General features: G+C 40.8%; 1 protein-coding gene across 3 annotated transcripts in view; it reads right to left on the reverse strand.

Annotated features, from left to right (window-relative positions):
- Window positions 1-19,953, reverse strand: part of glra4a (glycine receptor, alpha 4a) — a 56,832-nt gene that overhangs the window by 21,532 nt on the left and 15,347 nt on the right. For 2 of the 3 annotated variants that reach the window (XM_054792309.1, XM_054792310.1), the window contains exons 2-3: window positions 1,812-1,939; window positions 536-603 (exon numbers count right to left, since the gene is read on the reverse strand). In XM_054792309.1, the coding sequence (XP_054648284.1) occupies window positions 536-603; window positions 1,812-1,939 (196 nt within the window). Of the gene's footprint in view, window positions 1-535; window positions 604-1,811; window positions 1,946-19,953 lie in introns of those variants that run through there. The other variant, XM_054792311.1, reaches the window with a different exon arrangement.

Genomic DNA, 19,953 nt, shown 5'->3' on the forward strand with positions numbered 1-19,953 from the left:
GAAGCGGTTAGCATTTGTTACTCTTCGTGCATAAAATGCCTTGCCAGTGTGTACAATGACATCATTAGAGTTCTGGTTCAGACTTGACAGAAGGTTACAGAGGTCCAGGCCTCTTGTCAGACCCCCTTAATCAGTTGACTACTTGATTATGCTGACCTAGCTGCAGGATCACTATGGAAGCAGACCTAAGGGCAGCTATTTTACCATATATGTACCTACTTAGCCCCCCACCCACCATGTCCTTTTTTTAAAATTCATATTCTCAATGTTTCATTTTAATTGCAGAGTGGACACTTAATTAGCCACACTCCAGTGATGCGCCGGTCTCGGAAGGTTGCACCGTTACGCTCCAGGAAGCATAGAAACGAGGGAACCTGCTTCAATTGCTGGAAAGCGTGGCAAGTCCTTTTCTTTCATTGCAATTGTCATTTTGAAGACAGGGGAGCGAGGTGCAACCAAGACAATGGTAGTCATACTGAATGTCATTTAAAGTGGTGGATGACCATGCACGATGGAACATACTGGGTCTTCTTACCATGGTGGTTTCCGTGATGGAGCCAAAGCTGTTGATGAAAATGTTGCAGGTGACATTCACAGGCGGGCCTAAAGGAAAGAGCAGACATTTGGAGAACTCACTGCTTGATCAAAATAACCTTAACCATGCAAAGTACACCAGAACGCCAGCAAATCAGAATTTGGTGATAATTTTGGGACTATGTCTCTAAAGTTGAGTGAAAATTACAACTTAAAGCTGCCGTCATGCGAGACCTTAGCAAATTTTGTTAGACCTCAGTTCAGAGCATCAAAGGACGCATTTTGTGCATATTTTGCTGTGTTTGTTGCTTTCTGTTTTTTGTTTTTTTTCGTCACTGACGTTGCCATATTGTGCTAAACCCTTAAAACTCACAAGACCTCAGTTCAGTCAACATCTAAGGCCAAAATCAGCGAACAATGTGCTTTTTCCTCATCTTTCTTTGTCTTTGGTGACACTTATTCCAATAACATGCATGTTGCGCTAAACCCTTACACCCCATCAAAGGATTAACTGCGTGTGCTTTGCTTTTCCTTTGGCAGAATTTGGTAAGAATATGCCTCGGATGTAAGCGGTGGCGGTTTCAGTTGCTTTCAAAGTTAATGTGTGTTATGAATTTAAGGTGGTTAACTTCTTTTTAAGCTTCTGTGACAAGAATGTTAAAAAAATGCCATGTGTGAAAGTACGCCTTTGTCTTTTAAGATTGTCTTAGCAGTGGTTAACTTATATTTTACACTTGTACCACAATGTAAAAATAGTGTTTTATGATGGCAGTAGTTTGACCGTGGACGAAATAGTTTTTAAAGTAAAAAAGTGAAGGTGTTTTATTCATTTAAAGATAGTGTGTTTTATTATTCTTACGTTTAACTAACAGTGGTTATGAATGTTAAAATATTACTTCAGATTAATTGCCCGCAATGTGAACAGACGTTATATTATTACAACAGTTTGACCTTGGAACAGATTATTTTTATTGTCCTTATTTTTCCCTCATACAAGATGGACTGGTGTCTCAAAACGGAGGTGAGAAAGCACAATGTGTCCTGTCAACTGCAAAAGAAATAGAATTTTCTTCCCTGAGAAATCCTTCTAAATGAGTCTAGCTTTTTTTAATTTATTTTTTTAGCATTTTTAGCACTCCTGGGTGTGCTTGAGAATGGTCCACTTTCTGGCCCTCACGTCGGCAATTTGCTCCACTTTGTTTTCCCATGTCTGGGCAATCGGCCGGAATTTTAAGAGCCCTCCTGGCAGACGTGTCATCCCTGGCTCATACGCTTACCTTTGAAGTTGGGTCTGATGCGGGCATCGTAGCCCGATGTTCTTCCCATGAGCTTGTCCAGGAAGTCTGAAGGCGACAGCTGTGGTGCCCTGCTGGGGGGCTTTATCTCCTCCTTACAGGAGCTCAGTCTGACAGGTTGATGGAGGAAATACAAAGAAGAGAAGAGAAAGACAGAGATGGTAATTGAGATGCTGTAAATTAGCAGATAAAAGTGAACCAACTGAAAAAAAGTGGTCCTCAATTTATGGCATTGCTTTGATGGTTTGTGGTTATGAACGTGCTCCCATAAATTAATTAAAACCTTAATTTTGGTCAAGACTAGTTGCAGTTCAGATGGCAGAAGAATACATTATATGTGCAGGCTTTTCTGGTGGTGGTGCACCGGAGAAAAGTAAAGCCATGACTATGGAAGCGAAAACTAACATCATAAAAAGCCCAGAGAGGAGAAACGGCCACACTTTTGGTCTCAACACTGGACTGTCACAACCATTATTAAGATAAAGATCATATTGTAACATCTACCCGGGCGGTGTAAGGATGATGAGGAGGTGGCCGATCAACAATCTCTTTATTGCAAAAACAAAGCAGGCTACTGTTAGCCGCAACCACGCCAAAACAACATCAGCAAACTGTCTTCTCTACATCCAGCCGCCCTTCTTGGCCCGCTCCCACTCGCTCCACACACAATCAGGACTCAGCCTTCACGTTCACGGTCGGAAATCACAAAATTCACATTTAGGAATGGTCCTATCAGGGTTTTATGCTACCGATTTTGATCATCCAGGAATTAAATCGGCTGATGCTGATACCGATCACATGGATCAATTACACATTTTTCAACTTCTTTATGATACAGTAAGTGCTATTGGCCATATAATATAGGCCAGTTGAAACCATAAAATCACCTTTATTGAGACAAAAACATATTTTACTTACTTTTTCAGAACATATATCACTCGTGAAGAGGATGAGATGCCTACTTGAAGGACACTTTGGACGTGAGAGTACATTGGTGGAGCCATAGCAGGATTTCCAGGTAAGTGAGAGAGCACTCTGCGAACCCGCTGTCTTCCACCGCTAACAATAGCTGGCCATCTTGTCTGACGAATTCAATTATTTTTTGGGTTATTAGCTTAGCCTTCTGACTGTCACACACATACGGGCGAGTGTTGTCCACATGGCTGCGTTAGCTGGCGTTTGACTGATGATCACACCAGCCTCGAAAACTCACCATACTCCGTCAGGTGCTCCTCAAATGCCGTATTAAAGGTTTTTAACGTGCTACCCCTGCAAGATGTGTTGGTACTTAAGTTCCACGCAGCAGACATGATGTTTTTGTTCTGGCACGCCTGCGCACTGTGAAGGTAGAGTAAGTGGGAGGAGCACGATGCCCAAGACGTTAGTTAGGGCAAGACACTACACTGCATGCATGGATGACTGCGGACTGCAATAGTACTGGCCACAGGTGATCAGCTTTCGTGATCGTCCTTGAAAGGCATTTATCGGCATATGCCGATCATGTGATTTTTCACGGAAATCGGCAGATACTGATTGGTGGCCGACCAATCGGAGCATCCCTACAGTAAGGATTTGCTCCTCTGAAAGCGACAGTAATAACTTATCAGTGTAGTGGTCTTACTGTTGCGATGGAAAGGTTTATAGTACTTAAGCTGGAAGTCCAAGGTCAGTTGACTTCTTCTGCAGCGTCTCTTTCAAATGCATTGTCGGAACGAAACTTGTTCGTAACCTTGTACATTCATCCAGAAGAACATTCCTCTAATTCTCAAGATAAATATTTGAGATTTTAGCGGGAACTTATCACAAAACGTGTTTGATAAACTGAAAGTAAGGTCCCACATTACGTTCTAACAGAAATAGTGCAGGTGTCCCTGCATGGAGCCTGTTTGAGCACCAAATTTGAGAAAAAAAATCATATTCTTCACTTGTTTGCTCCACTTTTGAAAGAAGAGACGCTCAAATGTTCCCTTTTGAAGTTGTGACTTTTCATGACTACCTAAAGGAAAAACAACCTTCGTCAGGCTTCACTACACATCTTAAAATAAAGTCCAGAGCTCTGCCAACTATCCGTCAGTCTGCTATCGACATGGGAGCTGTAGGTTTGATTGCTGTGTTTTTTTTCCAACAAATAGTCTAACTATAGAAACTGTGTAAATAAAATAACCATGATGTTACACTGGACAAGTACAGAGTCACAGTGTATACTGTATGTAAAAAGTGGAAAAAGTACACAAATGCGCTTATTGGAGACAAACTCTATCGTGGACAAACACAGCTCATTAGCATTAATGCTACACTAATGCTGTGTTTCCAGTAGGGCTCACTGAAAAGCACTTTTAAACTAAATTCCAGCAATGTGGGGCCTCCTGAGGCTTATTTGAAATTACTCCAATGGACAATTTGGTGGGGGAAACACAGGAAATTCCCACTATCCCGTTTCTGGCTGGAATGATGATTCATGCGATGTGCAAAAGGAGGACAAATGGGACTTTTACCTGAGTTAATGACTTCAAAAAAGAAAAAGAAAAAATAACATATTGGCAAGAATTAGAGAGCAATAAAACTACAGGGAAAGAACAATTAATCAAGAGATAATTATTATTTTATACAACATTAGCTAACATATATGGTGAGGATTCGGCTGGGTTAATTTAAAAAATGAATTATTTTCTGCTGCAATAGTGCAAAGATGCTCGTCAGGGCTCCTAATTAAGTGGCGGGACTGTGTTTGTTTTGGTCTACATGACACTTGGTATGACTGATAGTCACATATGCTTTTCAATCAAGCCTCATATGACCTTTTACTATTTCTACTCTCATCCGACGGTCCTGATGCTGTAGGGTAAAAACTGCCTTTAGACCTCCTTAAATATTCAAAATGATCCCTTCCCCTTCTAATGAATGCCACGTCGGCTCTGGAAGCTGGAAAACCGCTCCATCCTCACAGAGGAATGAATGTCTTTCCACCATGCCTGCTTGCGGTGCACACTAAAGCATGCTCCCGTGACATGCCTACGCCACAGGCTGAAATGAAAAGCCAAGCCCATGAATAATAAATGCACGGTGAAGTGTTCCTAGTGTGTGTCAGCTTTAGAGTAAACATTTCACCTACTGTAGTTGGATAATGCTTAACTATAAGGGTTGAAAAATGCGCCACCTTTCAGGCATGATTTAAAGTTTAAACATCCTTATTGAAATGCAACCATTCTTAATCCGAAGACAACAGCACACAGTGGAGCCATGTTTCTTTTAATTATCAGTATCCAGTCGTAAAATTTGACATTGTTAATAGCGAAAATGATCAGGTTCTTGTTTGTTTTTATGGCCATTTTTATGACACTTCACTGATTGCACCCAAGGTGACATTGTGTTGGCATGTTTATTACAATAAAACACTTTGTATCATACAACGCATACGAGAGCCGATGGGAATGGGACGCCATGCCATTTTGCGGCAGCCCTCTCCGCTCTCGTTTTGCTGGCCCTGGCAGGTCGAGATGGCCACTTATTGATGAGAGGGGGGTTTAAGTGCTGTAGTGTCTTTGTGTGCGTGCAATTAGGACAATGAAGTGGGGACACATGATGGAGACCCTCCTCCATCATTGTCATTATGTCTGACCAAGCAGTTCAGGCCAATTAAACTTCACTTACAGTGAGAGGAACATCTGTCCCCTGTAAAAACACAATTACTCTTAATGTATGGTGGAAAATTGTTAAGTTATGCGAGAATCAGGGATGCTCTTTCTTGTTTCATCCCATTGCTGTTACATTTGTGTGGTCAAAATACTTGTATGCCAATGGACAGTGCAAATTTCTGTGCATTCTCAATTTACTACAGTAAATAGCAGCTTAAGAAACCTCAAACACAGAGCAAACATTTGCCAAATAGAATATTCAAGTCACTTACATGTAAACAATTAGCAACGCATACATAATACCGTACATATTCCTTCATAAACAAGACAAAAGGAACACATTTCCAACAAAGGCCGATCACGTTTCCAAATCCACAGTCCTGTAGTTCCAAACACCACATGACACATCAAACCACAACCCGTACAAACTCGACAAAATGTAACCAAAACTTGGAGGAAAAATTACAGCTCTGTTGAACAAAATGAGAAATTTGTAATTGGACGGCCTCAGTTCAGCAAGCCTTGTGTTGACGATTACAATGAAACCATGGTTAGCGTCATTAATCCGTTCCAAAAGGTCCAACTTTAACCGAAACGTATTGTTTCCATAAGAAATAAATGATTATTTCTGATAAATAAATGATTATTTCTTATGGGAAAAATTGGTTAGTGTAGTGGGGTAGAGTATTCATTGAACTGAGTATTAATTGGAGTATTTATGGGATTTATTGGGTATTTATTGTATGAATGAACGTATGAACGCTGTTACAGGCCGAGCCGGGCCCTTTAAGAAGAATTGCATTGTGGGAAGTTGAGTGTTTATCTCTTTCCTCTCTCGTCTGTCTGCACCGCCCATTCTTTTCTGTATCCTGATAGGCTGTAGACCATTGTCAATCAATCTCCTTCGTGCTGTCCTGCCATGTCTCCTGTGTCATAACTCGCTTGGTTGCTTGCTAGATTGTAAATGAATCTTCGGTTCGTCATCAGCCATATGTTTTAACAAGGATACAAAAACGCTACAGTACAGCGGAACGACGCGAGGACAAAAGGCACGGTCACAGCAGTGAAATATGCGTGAGTGACTTAATAATTTCTTGTGTTGATCATTAAAATTCAAACGAAGGTTTGAACTTTTTTGAGAGTGTTTAAACAAGAGAGAAATGTGAGAAAGTGTCATTGCCTGTCTGAGAAAAGTGTATAAAGTGTATGGTGAGGGGTTTTAAAACCTTAAGACATATAATAATTGTAAAAAAAAAATGAAGTTGGCTACTTTGTGGATTTCACTTATTGCGAGCTATTTTGGGAACCTATCCCAACGATAAACAAGGGAACACTGTGTTTCAAATACCGTAAAACACTGTGTATAAACCGCACTTTTTTTCCACTGGTAAGAAGCAAAAAATCGGGGTGCGGTTTATACACGATGACAGGTCTGTGACCAGACGCAGAAACTGACGAGAAGCCCATTTTAGAATAGCCGTCTCTGGATCAGACAGTTGCTTTGACTTTAGCGCCCTCTGCTGTACAGTTGCTGAAAATGCTTGTGTATGCAACTTCTTTCTAACTTATCTGACGGCTGTCTGTACTTTCACACAGTGAAACGATCTCAATATACACTGAAGCTAACCTAAGCTTCCATTAAAACATTGCAGTCGTAAAATACAATACAACGTTGGAGTTTGAGAAGAGAAGCAGTGAAAGATAAGATATCAAAACATCTCTGAAAATTGCAAATTTCTTGATTTTGATTTATTATTATTATTATTATTATTATTATTATTAATCTGTGCTTAGCCATAATATTAAAGATCTAGATGCCGAAGTTCAGATTTCTCCTTTATTCTTCTTTTTGAAATTGCTTAGTACCTTTACGCATGTTCATTTGAGATGAAAGAGTTGGCAAGCATTTATGAACTAAAATTTTTTTTTCCCCGCCGTGAGCCTGAAAATGGGGGTGCGGTTTATACACGGGTGCGGTTTATACACGTTGCTTTACGGTAATGTAAATCCAATTAATTTGTTTCAGAAAGCCAAAAACAACACATAACACGATTTTATAGTTTATATAATTATAGTTTTACATGCATTAAAAATGCAGATAAATGCATATAAATGATGAACAAAAGGTGTGAATGAGGCAACATTTTGGCGGAAATTTATCACTGACAAACACACTAACCGGGGTGCACGTTAACCGAGGCATGAGGCACATCTGCAAATCAATCAGTCGTTCATCACTATGGTTGGATTCTTTTTACAATTTACGCACCTTTTTTCCATGTAAAACGATAGATCGTGTTTAACTTATGTTTATACTTAACTTAACTAGCAAAAGAATCCTTGTTGTCACCAGACGAGACAAGCCCTGTTTCAACCCTATGCGCACCTGCTCGGCGCAGACGTGATCCCCTGTAACAATGTATAGCAACATGTTAGTTTAGCCGCTACCGAAAAAAACTAGCCAGTCACAGTAGATTTCATTTCAACAATTAAAGATACGAACTTCATAGTAAATAAACCCACTTTCCCACAGCTCGATGTTCTCATTCGTGTCGATGGTGTTTTAACGTTGACGTGCTGTAATGAATAAAAAACATTCTCCAGCGGCGGTTGTCACTACTCGGTCCATATGAGAAATAAGCTCCGTACTACGCGTGTGCAAGACCTACGCCACTTCAAATTTTGACGGAGCTTCTGCGACATCACTTACCCTGATTTACATATTTATTAGGGCTGTCAATCGATTAAAATATTGAATTGTGATTAATCGCATTTTGTCTGTAGTTAACTCATAATTAATCACAATTAATTGCAGCGAGAAAGAAGCGATTACAAGCAAGGATGTAAATTTCTTTGTGGTAAACGATTCGATACGCATCTAGATAGACAAAAAAATATATACATTTATAAATTTTAAAAAAAAGCGACACTGCTCCAGTACTTTCTCACTTCTCTGTGGCAGTCAACGTACTTCATGACAACTGAACTCACAGCGACAGTAGATACTGTACAAATAACATTGGTCTTGTTGCGAGAGCCATCTGCCAAGGCTTTGAAGCTAAAATTACCATTAAAAATACCCTTTTCTTCATCCATTTCTGCCCAATATTTGTTCCCACTTGTGGCTCCACATTCACGTCTGCGTTTCCTCAAAGTCCGGATCTAGGGTCAAACAGGACCTGTGCACGTTAATTGTGCGTCAAAAAAAAAATAGTGCAGTTTAAGGAAATTTCCGTTAACGCGTTATTTACACGTTAACTTTGACAGCCCTAATATTTAAATATTTTAAATTTATGACCATAAATGGTCAATAACCATACTTCATGTAGACATTGCAAACAAAAGACCACATAAATAGTCATGTAAAATATGATTACACCCCCTTTGTTTCTTCAGTCTGAAGGTACATTTGTTTGGACAAATATAATGATAAAAACAAAAAGAGCTATTGAGGTAAGAACTTAAATGATTTTGGTTATAATGAAGAAAAGCATGGAAATGGGTAGGCATTAGCTCTTAAATTAAACTCTTATAAGCTATTTTGTCATCATTATACGTCTCCAAAAAAATGTACCTTTAGTTGTATCAGGCATTAAAATGAACAAGAAACTGAAGAAACAAGGGTGGTCTAATCATTTTTCCATGACTGTAAACACAGATGCATTAAACAAATATAAAACAAAACAAAAGTGACGTGACATTTGAATGCAAACGACTGTAAGCTGAGTGCAAAGATGGATCTGTCCGTGTACCAGCAGCTACAGTTTTATGCTAAACGGAGAAAAAACATCCATCCCAACATGTCTTGCTAGGATGTCTTGTTTTTGTAACCCCCCATGGAAAAAATATTTATACAACCAACAAAGAGTTGCTCATCTCTACTTTGCACAATGGATATGATATTAGAAAAAAAAAAAGATTATGTTGTCATTTCTTGAATCTAAAGGCCCTGTCACACCTTGACGATTTAGGCAGTGCATGCCCGACGTGATCATTTTGATGGCATACGTTGGACTGTAGATGTTTTTTTCAATTTTGGGCGTATACATAGCGTATTCATAACGAGTTCGACGAATACATGACGTATTAGTAAGTTATATAGAACGTTTCTATAACTTATAGACAACTTATACCAACAAATGCGTAGCGTGTTGCCGGCGTTCACAACTTATGCCCAACACCAGTCTAACTTATGCAAACTGCAGGGCAGCGTATGGCCGACGATGACGTGCCGTAGCCTATAAAAAGGCTGCCACTTGATGACGCAAGTCATAACCTCACTAGACATCGCAGTGTCAACATCAACATCATGCCAAAGAAAATTTCGAAGACCGCTGCCAAAAAGTATCAGGGCAGTGACGGAGGGATCCATCACCACCCACAGCCTCCCCCTCCCACTCTCACTCTGATGGAGATGACGCAGGTTCTAACCCCTCTCAGGCATCGTCAATGGTATTGGAAGCTGCTTCCCCAGTGGCCTCCATCTCCTCTCAGCCAACCCTTGCCAAGAAGACAGCCAAGAAGACACAGTTTTGTCTCAAGGTATGTTGACGTATTACGACTTGTGCGTAACTTACAAATAACGTGTGTGAACGGGCGTCACTGATCGCATAACTTATTGCCCGCGTATGCGGGACGTATGAATCATACGTTGACATACGTCGAAAAGTTTTGTGCATGCACAAAATTTTTGGACGACTTGGACGTCTACGGCGTATGCCAGCGTGCTTCAGCGTGCTCTTAACTTATACAAAACTTACCCATAACTTATTCGACGTACGCCAGCGTATTGGCCAAATTTTTCATACGTTGGCTAAGCTGGCTAAATCGTCAAGGTGTGACAGGGCCTTAAATAACGTTTTTTGGGCGTGGGGGAGTGACGTACATTGCACGATCTGTAACTGGCGTGAAATAGGTCGACTGATGACGTGGTTTGCACATGCGTAGTACAAATCGGGTTGCCTGATACGTGACTGACGAAAAATAGGTCAACAGACTACCAACCGGATGTAGACGCCTTTTGCATATGCGCAGAACGGCTCATTGTTGGTCAGACGGAGTAGTGACCGCGGTGATGAAAAACACTGTGAATGGCTGTTGCCATTTTGTTATGCTCCGATGCCGTCTGCGTATACATGACACGTCCAACGATATCCCATTTTTCTCAAATAATCAGCGAAAGAAGAACACAAAAAATGCCACAGAAGAAAAAGATAAAAGCTATTGCTGGTTAACAGACTATTGCAGCTGTACTTTCTGCTTCCAGTACTACTGATCAGCCAAATGACAGTACTTCAAAATTGCCTGTATATTGCATTGTATCTGTATACTGCATTGTAACGTTTCACATTTGGAATTTCATTTGTTTCGATACATTTTGAACATAAAAAAAACATAAGACATAGAAAGAAACATTTTATTTTCATTGAGGACCCACTGAATTTTCCAGGGGCCCACTCAATTCACCACCTGTGGCTCCCAGGGACTCACTACATTGAAAACCTCAACATCACTGCATGATGCCAAAAAACGTTTTCACTCATTGGCAACCATAGGTATTTTTAATTTTTTCCTCCACATATATAAATATCCGGTGCGTTCTGCCGCAAACCTCTACAAGTTGCTAAAACAACCTCCTAAGCCTTGAAGATGTGACATACAAGCTTTGTTTACCTAAGTGAAGCTTTGCAATAGACACAAGTTAAGTCTCTTAACCTTTTACTGGACACCACTGGACTGCAATGTTTGTAAGTGTAAGTGGTTTTTGGGGAGTCTTTTTCCGCACAGCACAAAGATTCAAGGATTAGACTCTCCAGATGATGTATTTCCATAAATCCCTTGTGCTATGACCTCCAGTTTGCTGGCAGAGTCTTTTCCCCACACATTAGTCAGATGACTGCTTGTCCTTGACAGGTGGGGCAAAGTATTAAAGTGTAATTATATCAAAATCTCTACACTTAGCTGAGGGAGAAAACAAACTGTAGACAAACTGACCTTTTAGGTCAGAACTTGGAGCTTTCAAAGGGTGTAATATGCGGGTGCAACGGCACATGTATTCACAATGGGAACATTCAGTACGGTACGCGATGTAGTCATGCATCTACCAGCACTCTGCAAACAAATACACTGTAGTCCGGCGTTTGGATCGCGGGAGTCATGAATAGCGCTCATTAAAGTCTCCTGTTTGGGAACACTTGGCCTGAAATACGTAAGCGAACAAAGACAAGTGGTTAAGACCCTGTCCACACGAAAACATTTCTGGGATTTGTTTTTTTGGCGGGTTGAATCTTTACCAAACTATAGAAGAAGAAAGAACGCATGCGCATAAGTCCGTCATCTTCCGCTTTCCAAGGCTGAAACAGTTTTAAAAAAATACCGTTTCAGGGCACCCAGAGCGCCAATTCCGTGTGGATGAGAGGCTGAAACATTAAAATACTTTGCCGTTTTGACCTGAAAATGTTTCCGTGTGGCTAACCCTAAAGAGGAAAGCAGTGTGCCAGCATTAAGTAGAAAAGCTAGAATTGTTAATGCTGCATGCTAATTAGTATTTATTATTTTGAGTATTATTTGCTCGCAGTTTACAGATGTTTATGTTTAATCGTAAAAATCATTTGCTGTTTACACAAAAGCTAAGTAGTTTTATGTTTCGCATTTTGTTTCTGTACTGAAAATTAACCGAACCGTGACCTGAATACCGAGGTATGTACCAAACCATCATCATGGCGTACCATTACACCCATAGTGTAATACTGTATATCAGCAGATTGAAGAAAGTCATGTTTGGTGTAGTTTTCCCAGTAAATAACAGGTTGTCAGCTTTTGGAGTCAAACTGCATAAAACAATTCCAATTCAAGCAAGAGCTGGAATTAAATCACTGGAGTGTAATTGAATCCACCTCACAGGGAGACAGGAGGAAAAGGCAACACTGTACTGTAAGTCAACCAGGATTATAGTTTAAAAAGCCTGCCTGTCTTGCCTCCCTTCCTCTGAATTGGCTTGAGGATTTATGCAGCCATAGGGCTTTGTTTTCCAGAAAAACTGCAAGACATGCAATGCGTGTCCGGCCCCTTGAGAGGCTCTTGGGAGTAAGACATCACCCTGGGAGAAAGGGTGAAAAAAAGCGCACAAAGCAAATTGAGCTGTTTCATGACTTGTCACTAGGATTCACAGATGTTTCAACTGTGGCTTTGATTCAGCAGAAATGTCACCATCAGGGTTTTGAACTGGACATCAATTTGTATTGATGCATTTGGGATTTTAAACCGTTGTGACCGTGTGTGACGTTGAGGCCGAAGGACAAACATCAGGAATCTTTAAACAAAAACTGCACTTTTTGGGGGGGAATTTTGCCCATCATTCACAATCCTTATGTGAAACGTGACCACACACGTCTTTCTCTTTTCTGTGCCTTCCAAAGAGATAAAAACAGCTAAAAAAAAAAAAAAACAGGTAGCATGTGGGAGCTAACAATGCACGTAATGGGACACACCTATTTCAACTATAAATGTTCTTTTCAAACGAGCCTGTGTATAAACCAAGCTACAGCAACATTGTTACAGTAGCAGCAAACATGAAGGATTATTTTTCTGGCATAGTGGTGCAGCACCTCATGCCATTACCAAGAGGTAACAGCCCACTCCAAAACAATGCAGTAGGGAAACAAGAACCAGCATGTGAACAACTACGAATAGATAACCAAATTATCTGTAAAGTATCAGCCCACATTCCATGTTTTGTTTACACAAGGCTAGGTAGACTGTGTTGTGATATCATGTGCTATGTGCTCTATGTATCAGAATCAATATCATGGTGACAGTTGTCCATCCAGCTGGTAGGCATGGCTTGGGAAGCTCCACGTTTACACCACCGAGTCATGCCGGTGTGGTAACCTGCCCCCCATCTGCTACGAAGTTTCACTCTCTCTTCTTGCGGGCTCGGCTTCTAAAACCTGTAGCTCATCCTCCGTATATTGAGGCTCCAAAAGACATGGTTCTGAATCCTCATTTGTCAGTGGGTAGTCGTCGGCGGCTCTTAAAGTGTCTGCAATGATTAATAGTTGCAAACGGACACGTGCTCTCTATGCCAATATTGTTGACGGAAGTAATGTTAGTTCCCATCAACGGCCTCTGTGAAATCAATGCACCCATGAAAGAAGTGTTGAAAATGATCAAAATCCGGCAAAATAATAAAAAGTATTACATGTTATCATGAATGTACCTGTTACTGCATGGTCACAGCACGTATATAAAACGATAAAACGTTGTTGGAGGTTTTTTAGAGGGCTTTATAGTCAAAATAGATGACTCCCATGACGTGCATTGTTAGCTCCCTCATCCTGACTGTTTTTCTCCCTTTAGAATGCACAGAAAACGAGAAGACATGTGTGCTCATGTTTCACATAAGGATTGTGGATGATGGGCAAAATTCCCAAAAAAGTGCAGTTTTCCTTGAAGCCATTTTGTGTTTTCTTAATAAGGAAGGTGTTAAATCTACAGAGTATGGAGTTGAGACAACATGCAAGAAAGACACATGACTATATAGTGCATGTATGTCCTGTACTATGTGCAAGAAAATAAATGTGAAACTCTTCAAGAGAGTACAGAACTTTAGGCTGTGTGCACACTTGTCATGTTTGGTTTGGTTAAAACAAACGCTGGTGCATTTCCTCTACTAGTATGGTTCGTTTGCCATCTCAAAACCTGGTGTACAACAAACAAGTGGACCTAGAAAGCTTGAGAGATGGGTCTCGGTCTGCTTGCAAATGAACTCTGGTGCAGTTCAAAGACACGGACAGGCGTTAAAATGACAGCAAACCGCATGCAGAAAAGACATGGAAGAGAATATGTGTTGGAAGTGTTGTCTCTCTGCTCTGCTTTCTCCCTCTGTGTGTGCGTGTGAGAGAGAGAGAGAGAATTTTAGAAGCTTTATGTAAAATCTATGCTGGTAAATACAGCAAAATATAAAAATAACTTTTCAACCCAACAAAAGGTATTTTGGCTTGGAATTGGAATATTTGAGTTATGTTACAGAATGTCATATTTATAATTTGGTTGAACAGTGTTGGTCCCAGTATTGAACCTTGGGGTACACCGCACGATATATTGAAACATGCCAAAGTGTATTCTCCTATCTTCACATATTGCTTCCTGTTTGCTAGGTAGCTTTAAACCCAATTCTTCGTAGTAACTTTTTCCGAAATGAACAATTTCCACATGTGCATGTACGTGGCATTTTTCCTCTGACTTCACTTGATGTCTCGCTACAAACACACCTTGTTTGCCTTTCAAGTGCTTAAGCCAGTACCAACTGCAACCGGACAAGACTGACGTCACGTGTTTGTTGAGGTCTGCGATAGGGTACAACTCAATGCTATGTCCCAAACAATTCCGCGGGCCGTATGACACGTATCTCTAAAGCAACAATACCAAGTCAGACAACGACAATGCATAACAATACCATTCTTCAAGACATTTCCAGTAAAACGGTGATCGCGTTGTTGGATTTACTGTACTAGAACAGTAACACACAAACTCACACATTTTTGAGTCATCTAAAAGACCGAGGGTTCATAAAGATGTAGATCGGGGGTCACCAACCCGTCGATCGCAAGGTACTGGTCGGTCTTTGGGACTTTGCTGGTCGATCGCGAGAATGTTAGAAACAAAAAAGTGATATTACATGAGTGGCCTCCCATCTCTGAGAGTGAGCAAGAGGCACGCATTTTGACCACTGAACACGCCCGTACGCCTTGCCGCCCTCTAGGCAACAGGCCGCAAGCACCACCCAAAAGCCCAGTCCCCAAAACCCGTCGGAGATACTAATACAACGGCTCCACTCGCCACACCGCGCCGAGTGGGACAGACAGAGATTAGATCTTATGCAGGTTCACGGCCAAGACCGGGGATCTTGGGCTCAAAAAGGCTGGTGACCACTGATGTAGATAAAATATCAGAGCTTGGACCTACCACATTCCTAAGTATAGGACCAAATTTGTGTCATTTGGAATATTCTCTGTATGACTCCTTTAATCCCTCCATTTTCTATACTGCTTATCCTCTCTTTCCCTCTCCCTGTCCTACACTGCAAATTATTTGCCCCTTGCCAAGATTTAAAATCATATTTCCAGACATGTTAGATAATTTCCCTAGTTTTAAGGGCTATTAACTCTTAGAAGGAGGGATTACTTTTTGTCTAGTTTAGAAATGTTAAACTTGAGCAAATAACTCTCAAAATAAGTTATTTTGGTTTTCTCAACAAATAAAATCGTGTTTAAAGCTTCCACAACATCCGCAGGGTGCTTAATTTAAGAACTGCTAAACAACAATGTTTTAACATTCAGTTTATGAAACAGAAAGGTAATGGCACACTGTAAACCATTTTTGATGACAAATACGGACTAAATGACAGATTTTGTGGAGCAACTTGGGTATACTGGTTAAAGAAAATAAATATTGATGTTATCAAATTAGCACTTCTGGTTGTGATTTTTAATAACATGAGTTAAGATGTATATTCGTGAAACGAGTAGACTTTCTTTGGAAAGACTTTTTGGATTACTTGTAAAATTAATTTGGGCTTATTTCAAGATCAGCGAGTTTCAGGATACAGCTTATTCATTTTTCACTAACATGTCATTCCATTTGTACATATATTAATATTTCACTTTTTATTGGTTGTATAAAGTTTTATTAATTTTATTCTGACAATTTTATTCTGAAAATAAGTATTTTCATCTTAAAGGTCCTGTTTATTTCTAGATATAGAAATCTTAATTTAGGATTTTTTTTTTCGAGTAAAATTAACTAGCTGCATAGACTGATCATTTTAGTAGTAGTTTTAAGAATTTTTTCCTACACTCTAGTCTGTTTTTCTTACATTTGTCAAGCCCTTTGTTGCATTTAAGATGGATTCAGACTTAGTTTCAGAATACGGCTTTATCACTCTACATAGTATGAGGTTTGACTTTGGGACGTGGCTCAGTAGGTAGAGCAGGTTGTCCAGAAACTTGAAGGTTGAGGGTTCAATACTTGTTCCCTCCACCCTGTCAAAACCATCTCCTAATTGCAGTGCTCCGCTTACCATTGGACCAAACTTGCAAGGCTCAGAGGGGGACCAGGTCAAATGGGCTATGGTCTCACTTTTGTCACTTTTTATCGGTTCAAATAAGGTAAAAAAAAAAAAAAGTATTTCATTATGCTTATTTTTGGATATAAAAATCTTAAATCTAGGTTTTCGGTCCTGCTTAGTTGTAGATATCCATCCATCCATCCATCCATTTTCTATACCGCTTCTTCCTCATTAGGGTCACGGGGGCATGCTGGAGCCTATCCCAGCTGACTTCGGGCGACAGGCGGGGTATACCCTGGACTGGTCGCCAGCCAATCACAGGGCACATATAGACAAACAACCATTCACACTCACATTCATACCTATGGGCAATTTAGAGTCGCCAATTAACCTCACCTGCATGTTTTTGGGAATGTGGGAAGAAGCCGGAGTGCCCGGAGAAAACCCACGCGCACACAGGGAGAACATGCAAACTCCACACAGAAATGCCCAGGGGAGAATCGAACCCAGGTCTTCCCGATCTCTAGGCTGTTCCTGTATTGGCCAACGTGCTAACCACTAAAATTTAATTGCTGCATGGTTTTAAGTTGGTTTTTTTTATTCCAAAAAATCTAGTCTTTTTATCTTATCTTATATTTGGCCAGCCCTTTTTTGCGGTGTACAACCTGGTCAGCTCACCAGTCAATCACAAGGGAAACAAACAGACATACATTCACGCTCACATTCACACCTAAAGGCAGTTTTGGGGTGCGTTCATGCTGGATAGGTTTGGTTCGGTTAATACAAAGTCTAACAGTGCACTTCATTAGGTCAAGGGTGAACACTATCATTCAAATGCTCTTGTCACATAGAGGATCTTTGACCTAATGTTTTTGCAATAGATTCTAAAAAACAGCAAAGTGCCCCTGTCATTGAGAGGAACTTTGACTGGTGTTTCTGTAGTAGGTTCTTACAGATTGCAAAGCACTCCTGTCTTAAAAAGGATCCTGGTTTAATGCATCTTGCAGTAGGTCTTTTAAAAACAACTGAGCTCTAGTCTTTGTGGTTAAAGGCACAGGTGGATGTCAACTAGAGCCGCGCACACACAGTCTCACCTGTCAGTCCTTTGACTTCTCCTGCCTGTGATGCAGTGCTGCGAGTGCACAGTCCCTGGGGCAAAACGCCATATATAACCTTACTTCCTCCATCAGCAGCAATTAAATACCATGGAAGAGTCGCAAGGGGGCGGGGGGAGGTCTAAGGCTAATGCCCTATTAAGAAGGGAAAACACCTTTCCATAAGTAGCTTAAAGTCAGTACAAGTCTAAGTGGCAGCTGGATATTGGTTTGTGGGAAGAAGAAGAATAGCATGCATGCTGTCAGAGGGTTTGATTCATGCTGAGACTGATGGGAGTGGACATCTCCATCCACATTCATGTTGCTGCATGTAGCAAATGGAGGGCATTCATCACCACAGTCAAACAGTCTGATGCTCCTAATTATATGTACGCTGTACATTGAGTGTAATCTACTTCTGTACAAAGGAGCCTTGGGGGAGATTCTCCTGCGGCTTTAAATGAGAGAAGGATGGGGGGGACGGGGGTGGTTGGTGGCGGTTGATATGAGTGGGGGATGCATCATGGAACATGTGGAGATGTTCAACATGGAAAAGTCAGCTATAGCTACGGTTTTACTGCATCATGCTGGAGTTTGTTAAGATCATGGATATATAGATTTCAAGATGATCGCATTACGAATACCATTTACTGTTACACCCATACTAAATTCCTATGTTCAGTTCTACGAAAATTCTCATATAGATCAGTCAATTTTGATTATGTGCTGTAGGATATTAGTCTTTTCTTACTTCTGTAGGAAATGTTACTCTAGTGCGCTGGTATATACAAAGAATGTCTCTATCCGATATGGATATCTGGCCAATATCAGCAAAAAAAAAAATCGGCCTGCACCCCAAAACTCCAATATTGGCATGCCGATACAAGCAGTCAATCTCAGACCCCACCGCGTCTATCCAGCAGCAACCGGATAGAGCCCATGTGATCACAACAACAGTGTTTGCTAGGGTGCTAACAATGTAGCAAGGAGCAGGAATGATGTCAGCTGTGCGGCATTAAAACGACATTGAAATACTTTCCATGCACTTTCCAAGTTTCCCATGGTGGCACAGAACTGGGAAGTTCCATACAACCAACCTCATCGCGAACGTGAAGCGGCATCACACAGCAAACTCCCACGGGACGACAAAAAGTCATTATCTTTAACAGAAAAGAGCGAGCCCTGTCAGTGGTGAGCAATGTTGGGTTTAAACGTTTCGCTGAGCACCTCATATTATGCCTAGCTGCCACTACATTGTGGATGAAACTATACCTCACATGCATAAGTAATACGTACCTAAGTAAGTCATACCTACTGTTGGCTATTCTCTGAATAATATCATTTGATCAAGCCTTTCCTAACATTTACACACTACAAAATAAGTCATAAAAGTATGTAATTACGTAGTCATAAAAGTAAGTACGTATGACTCGTGTTGTTATCGGATGATCGGGATGTGTTGCGACGCCCCTCGTATGTACACTGAGCAATGAGAGACTTCATGCTTTCAACAATATCTTGGAAGCACCACAGTGCGCATAGAAGTTTCATATCAGAAGCAGCCATTGACAACAAGCTGGCAGATGGCAGCGATGTTGAGTTGCTTCCAGTAACTTAACAATAACAAGCAGAGATGATAAGATGAAGTCTGGGTTGAAATTAAATTGATCTAGACATGCTGTAACATGGATTTTTTTAAAGGGGAAGTCAGAGAACACACCGGGTCGATTCTCTGAGAGCTTTACCGCACGCGGAAAAACACAGGCAAACAAACAAAGCTTGTGGAGATAAGGAGGAGTTGACGGTACAAGAATAAAGCAGCTGTCCATCCTCGCCCCGATACATGAAAGCCGTCTTTTGTCAATTGAGTTCCTCTTTCCCATTAAAAAAAAAAAAAGAAATCTTGCGATCGCTCTGTGGCGCCGACTGACAGGAGCCAGTCGGTGCTGGTTGATATCATCTGATGTTGGACTTAGCGAAATGTGGCCTGAATACAAAGAGGCTTGTTGAGACATCTGGGAGGATCACTTTGTCTGAAGTGGGCCCCATGCAAGATTCATCTCCTGTTAGTCAGTCGACAAGTGTATCGCAAGGATTGCTTTCGGGTGAATGCTCAAACGCCGTGCATTTGTCACCCTATCTCTAGTGCTTAATGGATGTTTGAAATGGTTTGACGATCAGAGAGTGCTTTGGTTCAAATGCCACGAGTGCCCATAATTGACTACATGGAGAACAATAACCTTATCAGTTACTCTTTTCAGGACACAGCCTGATTATGAAGTCACAAGATTAGATGCTTCTGTTATCAGATGCAAGATATTGTGTTC

The sequence above is a fragment of the Dunckerocampus dactyliophorus genome, chromosome 11 (assembly GCF_027744805.1).
Source record: "Dunckerocampus dactyliophorus isolate RoL2022-P2 chromosome 11, RoL_Ddac_1.1, whole genome shotgun sequence".
In the NCBI taxonomy this organism is placed as follows: domain Eukaryota; kingdom Metazoa; phylum Chordata; class Actinopteri; order Syngnathiformes; family Syngnathidae; genus Dunckerocampus; species Dunckerocampus dactyliophorus.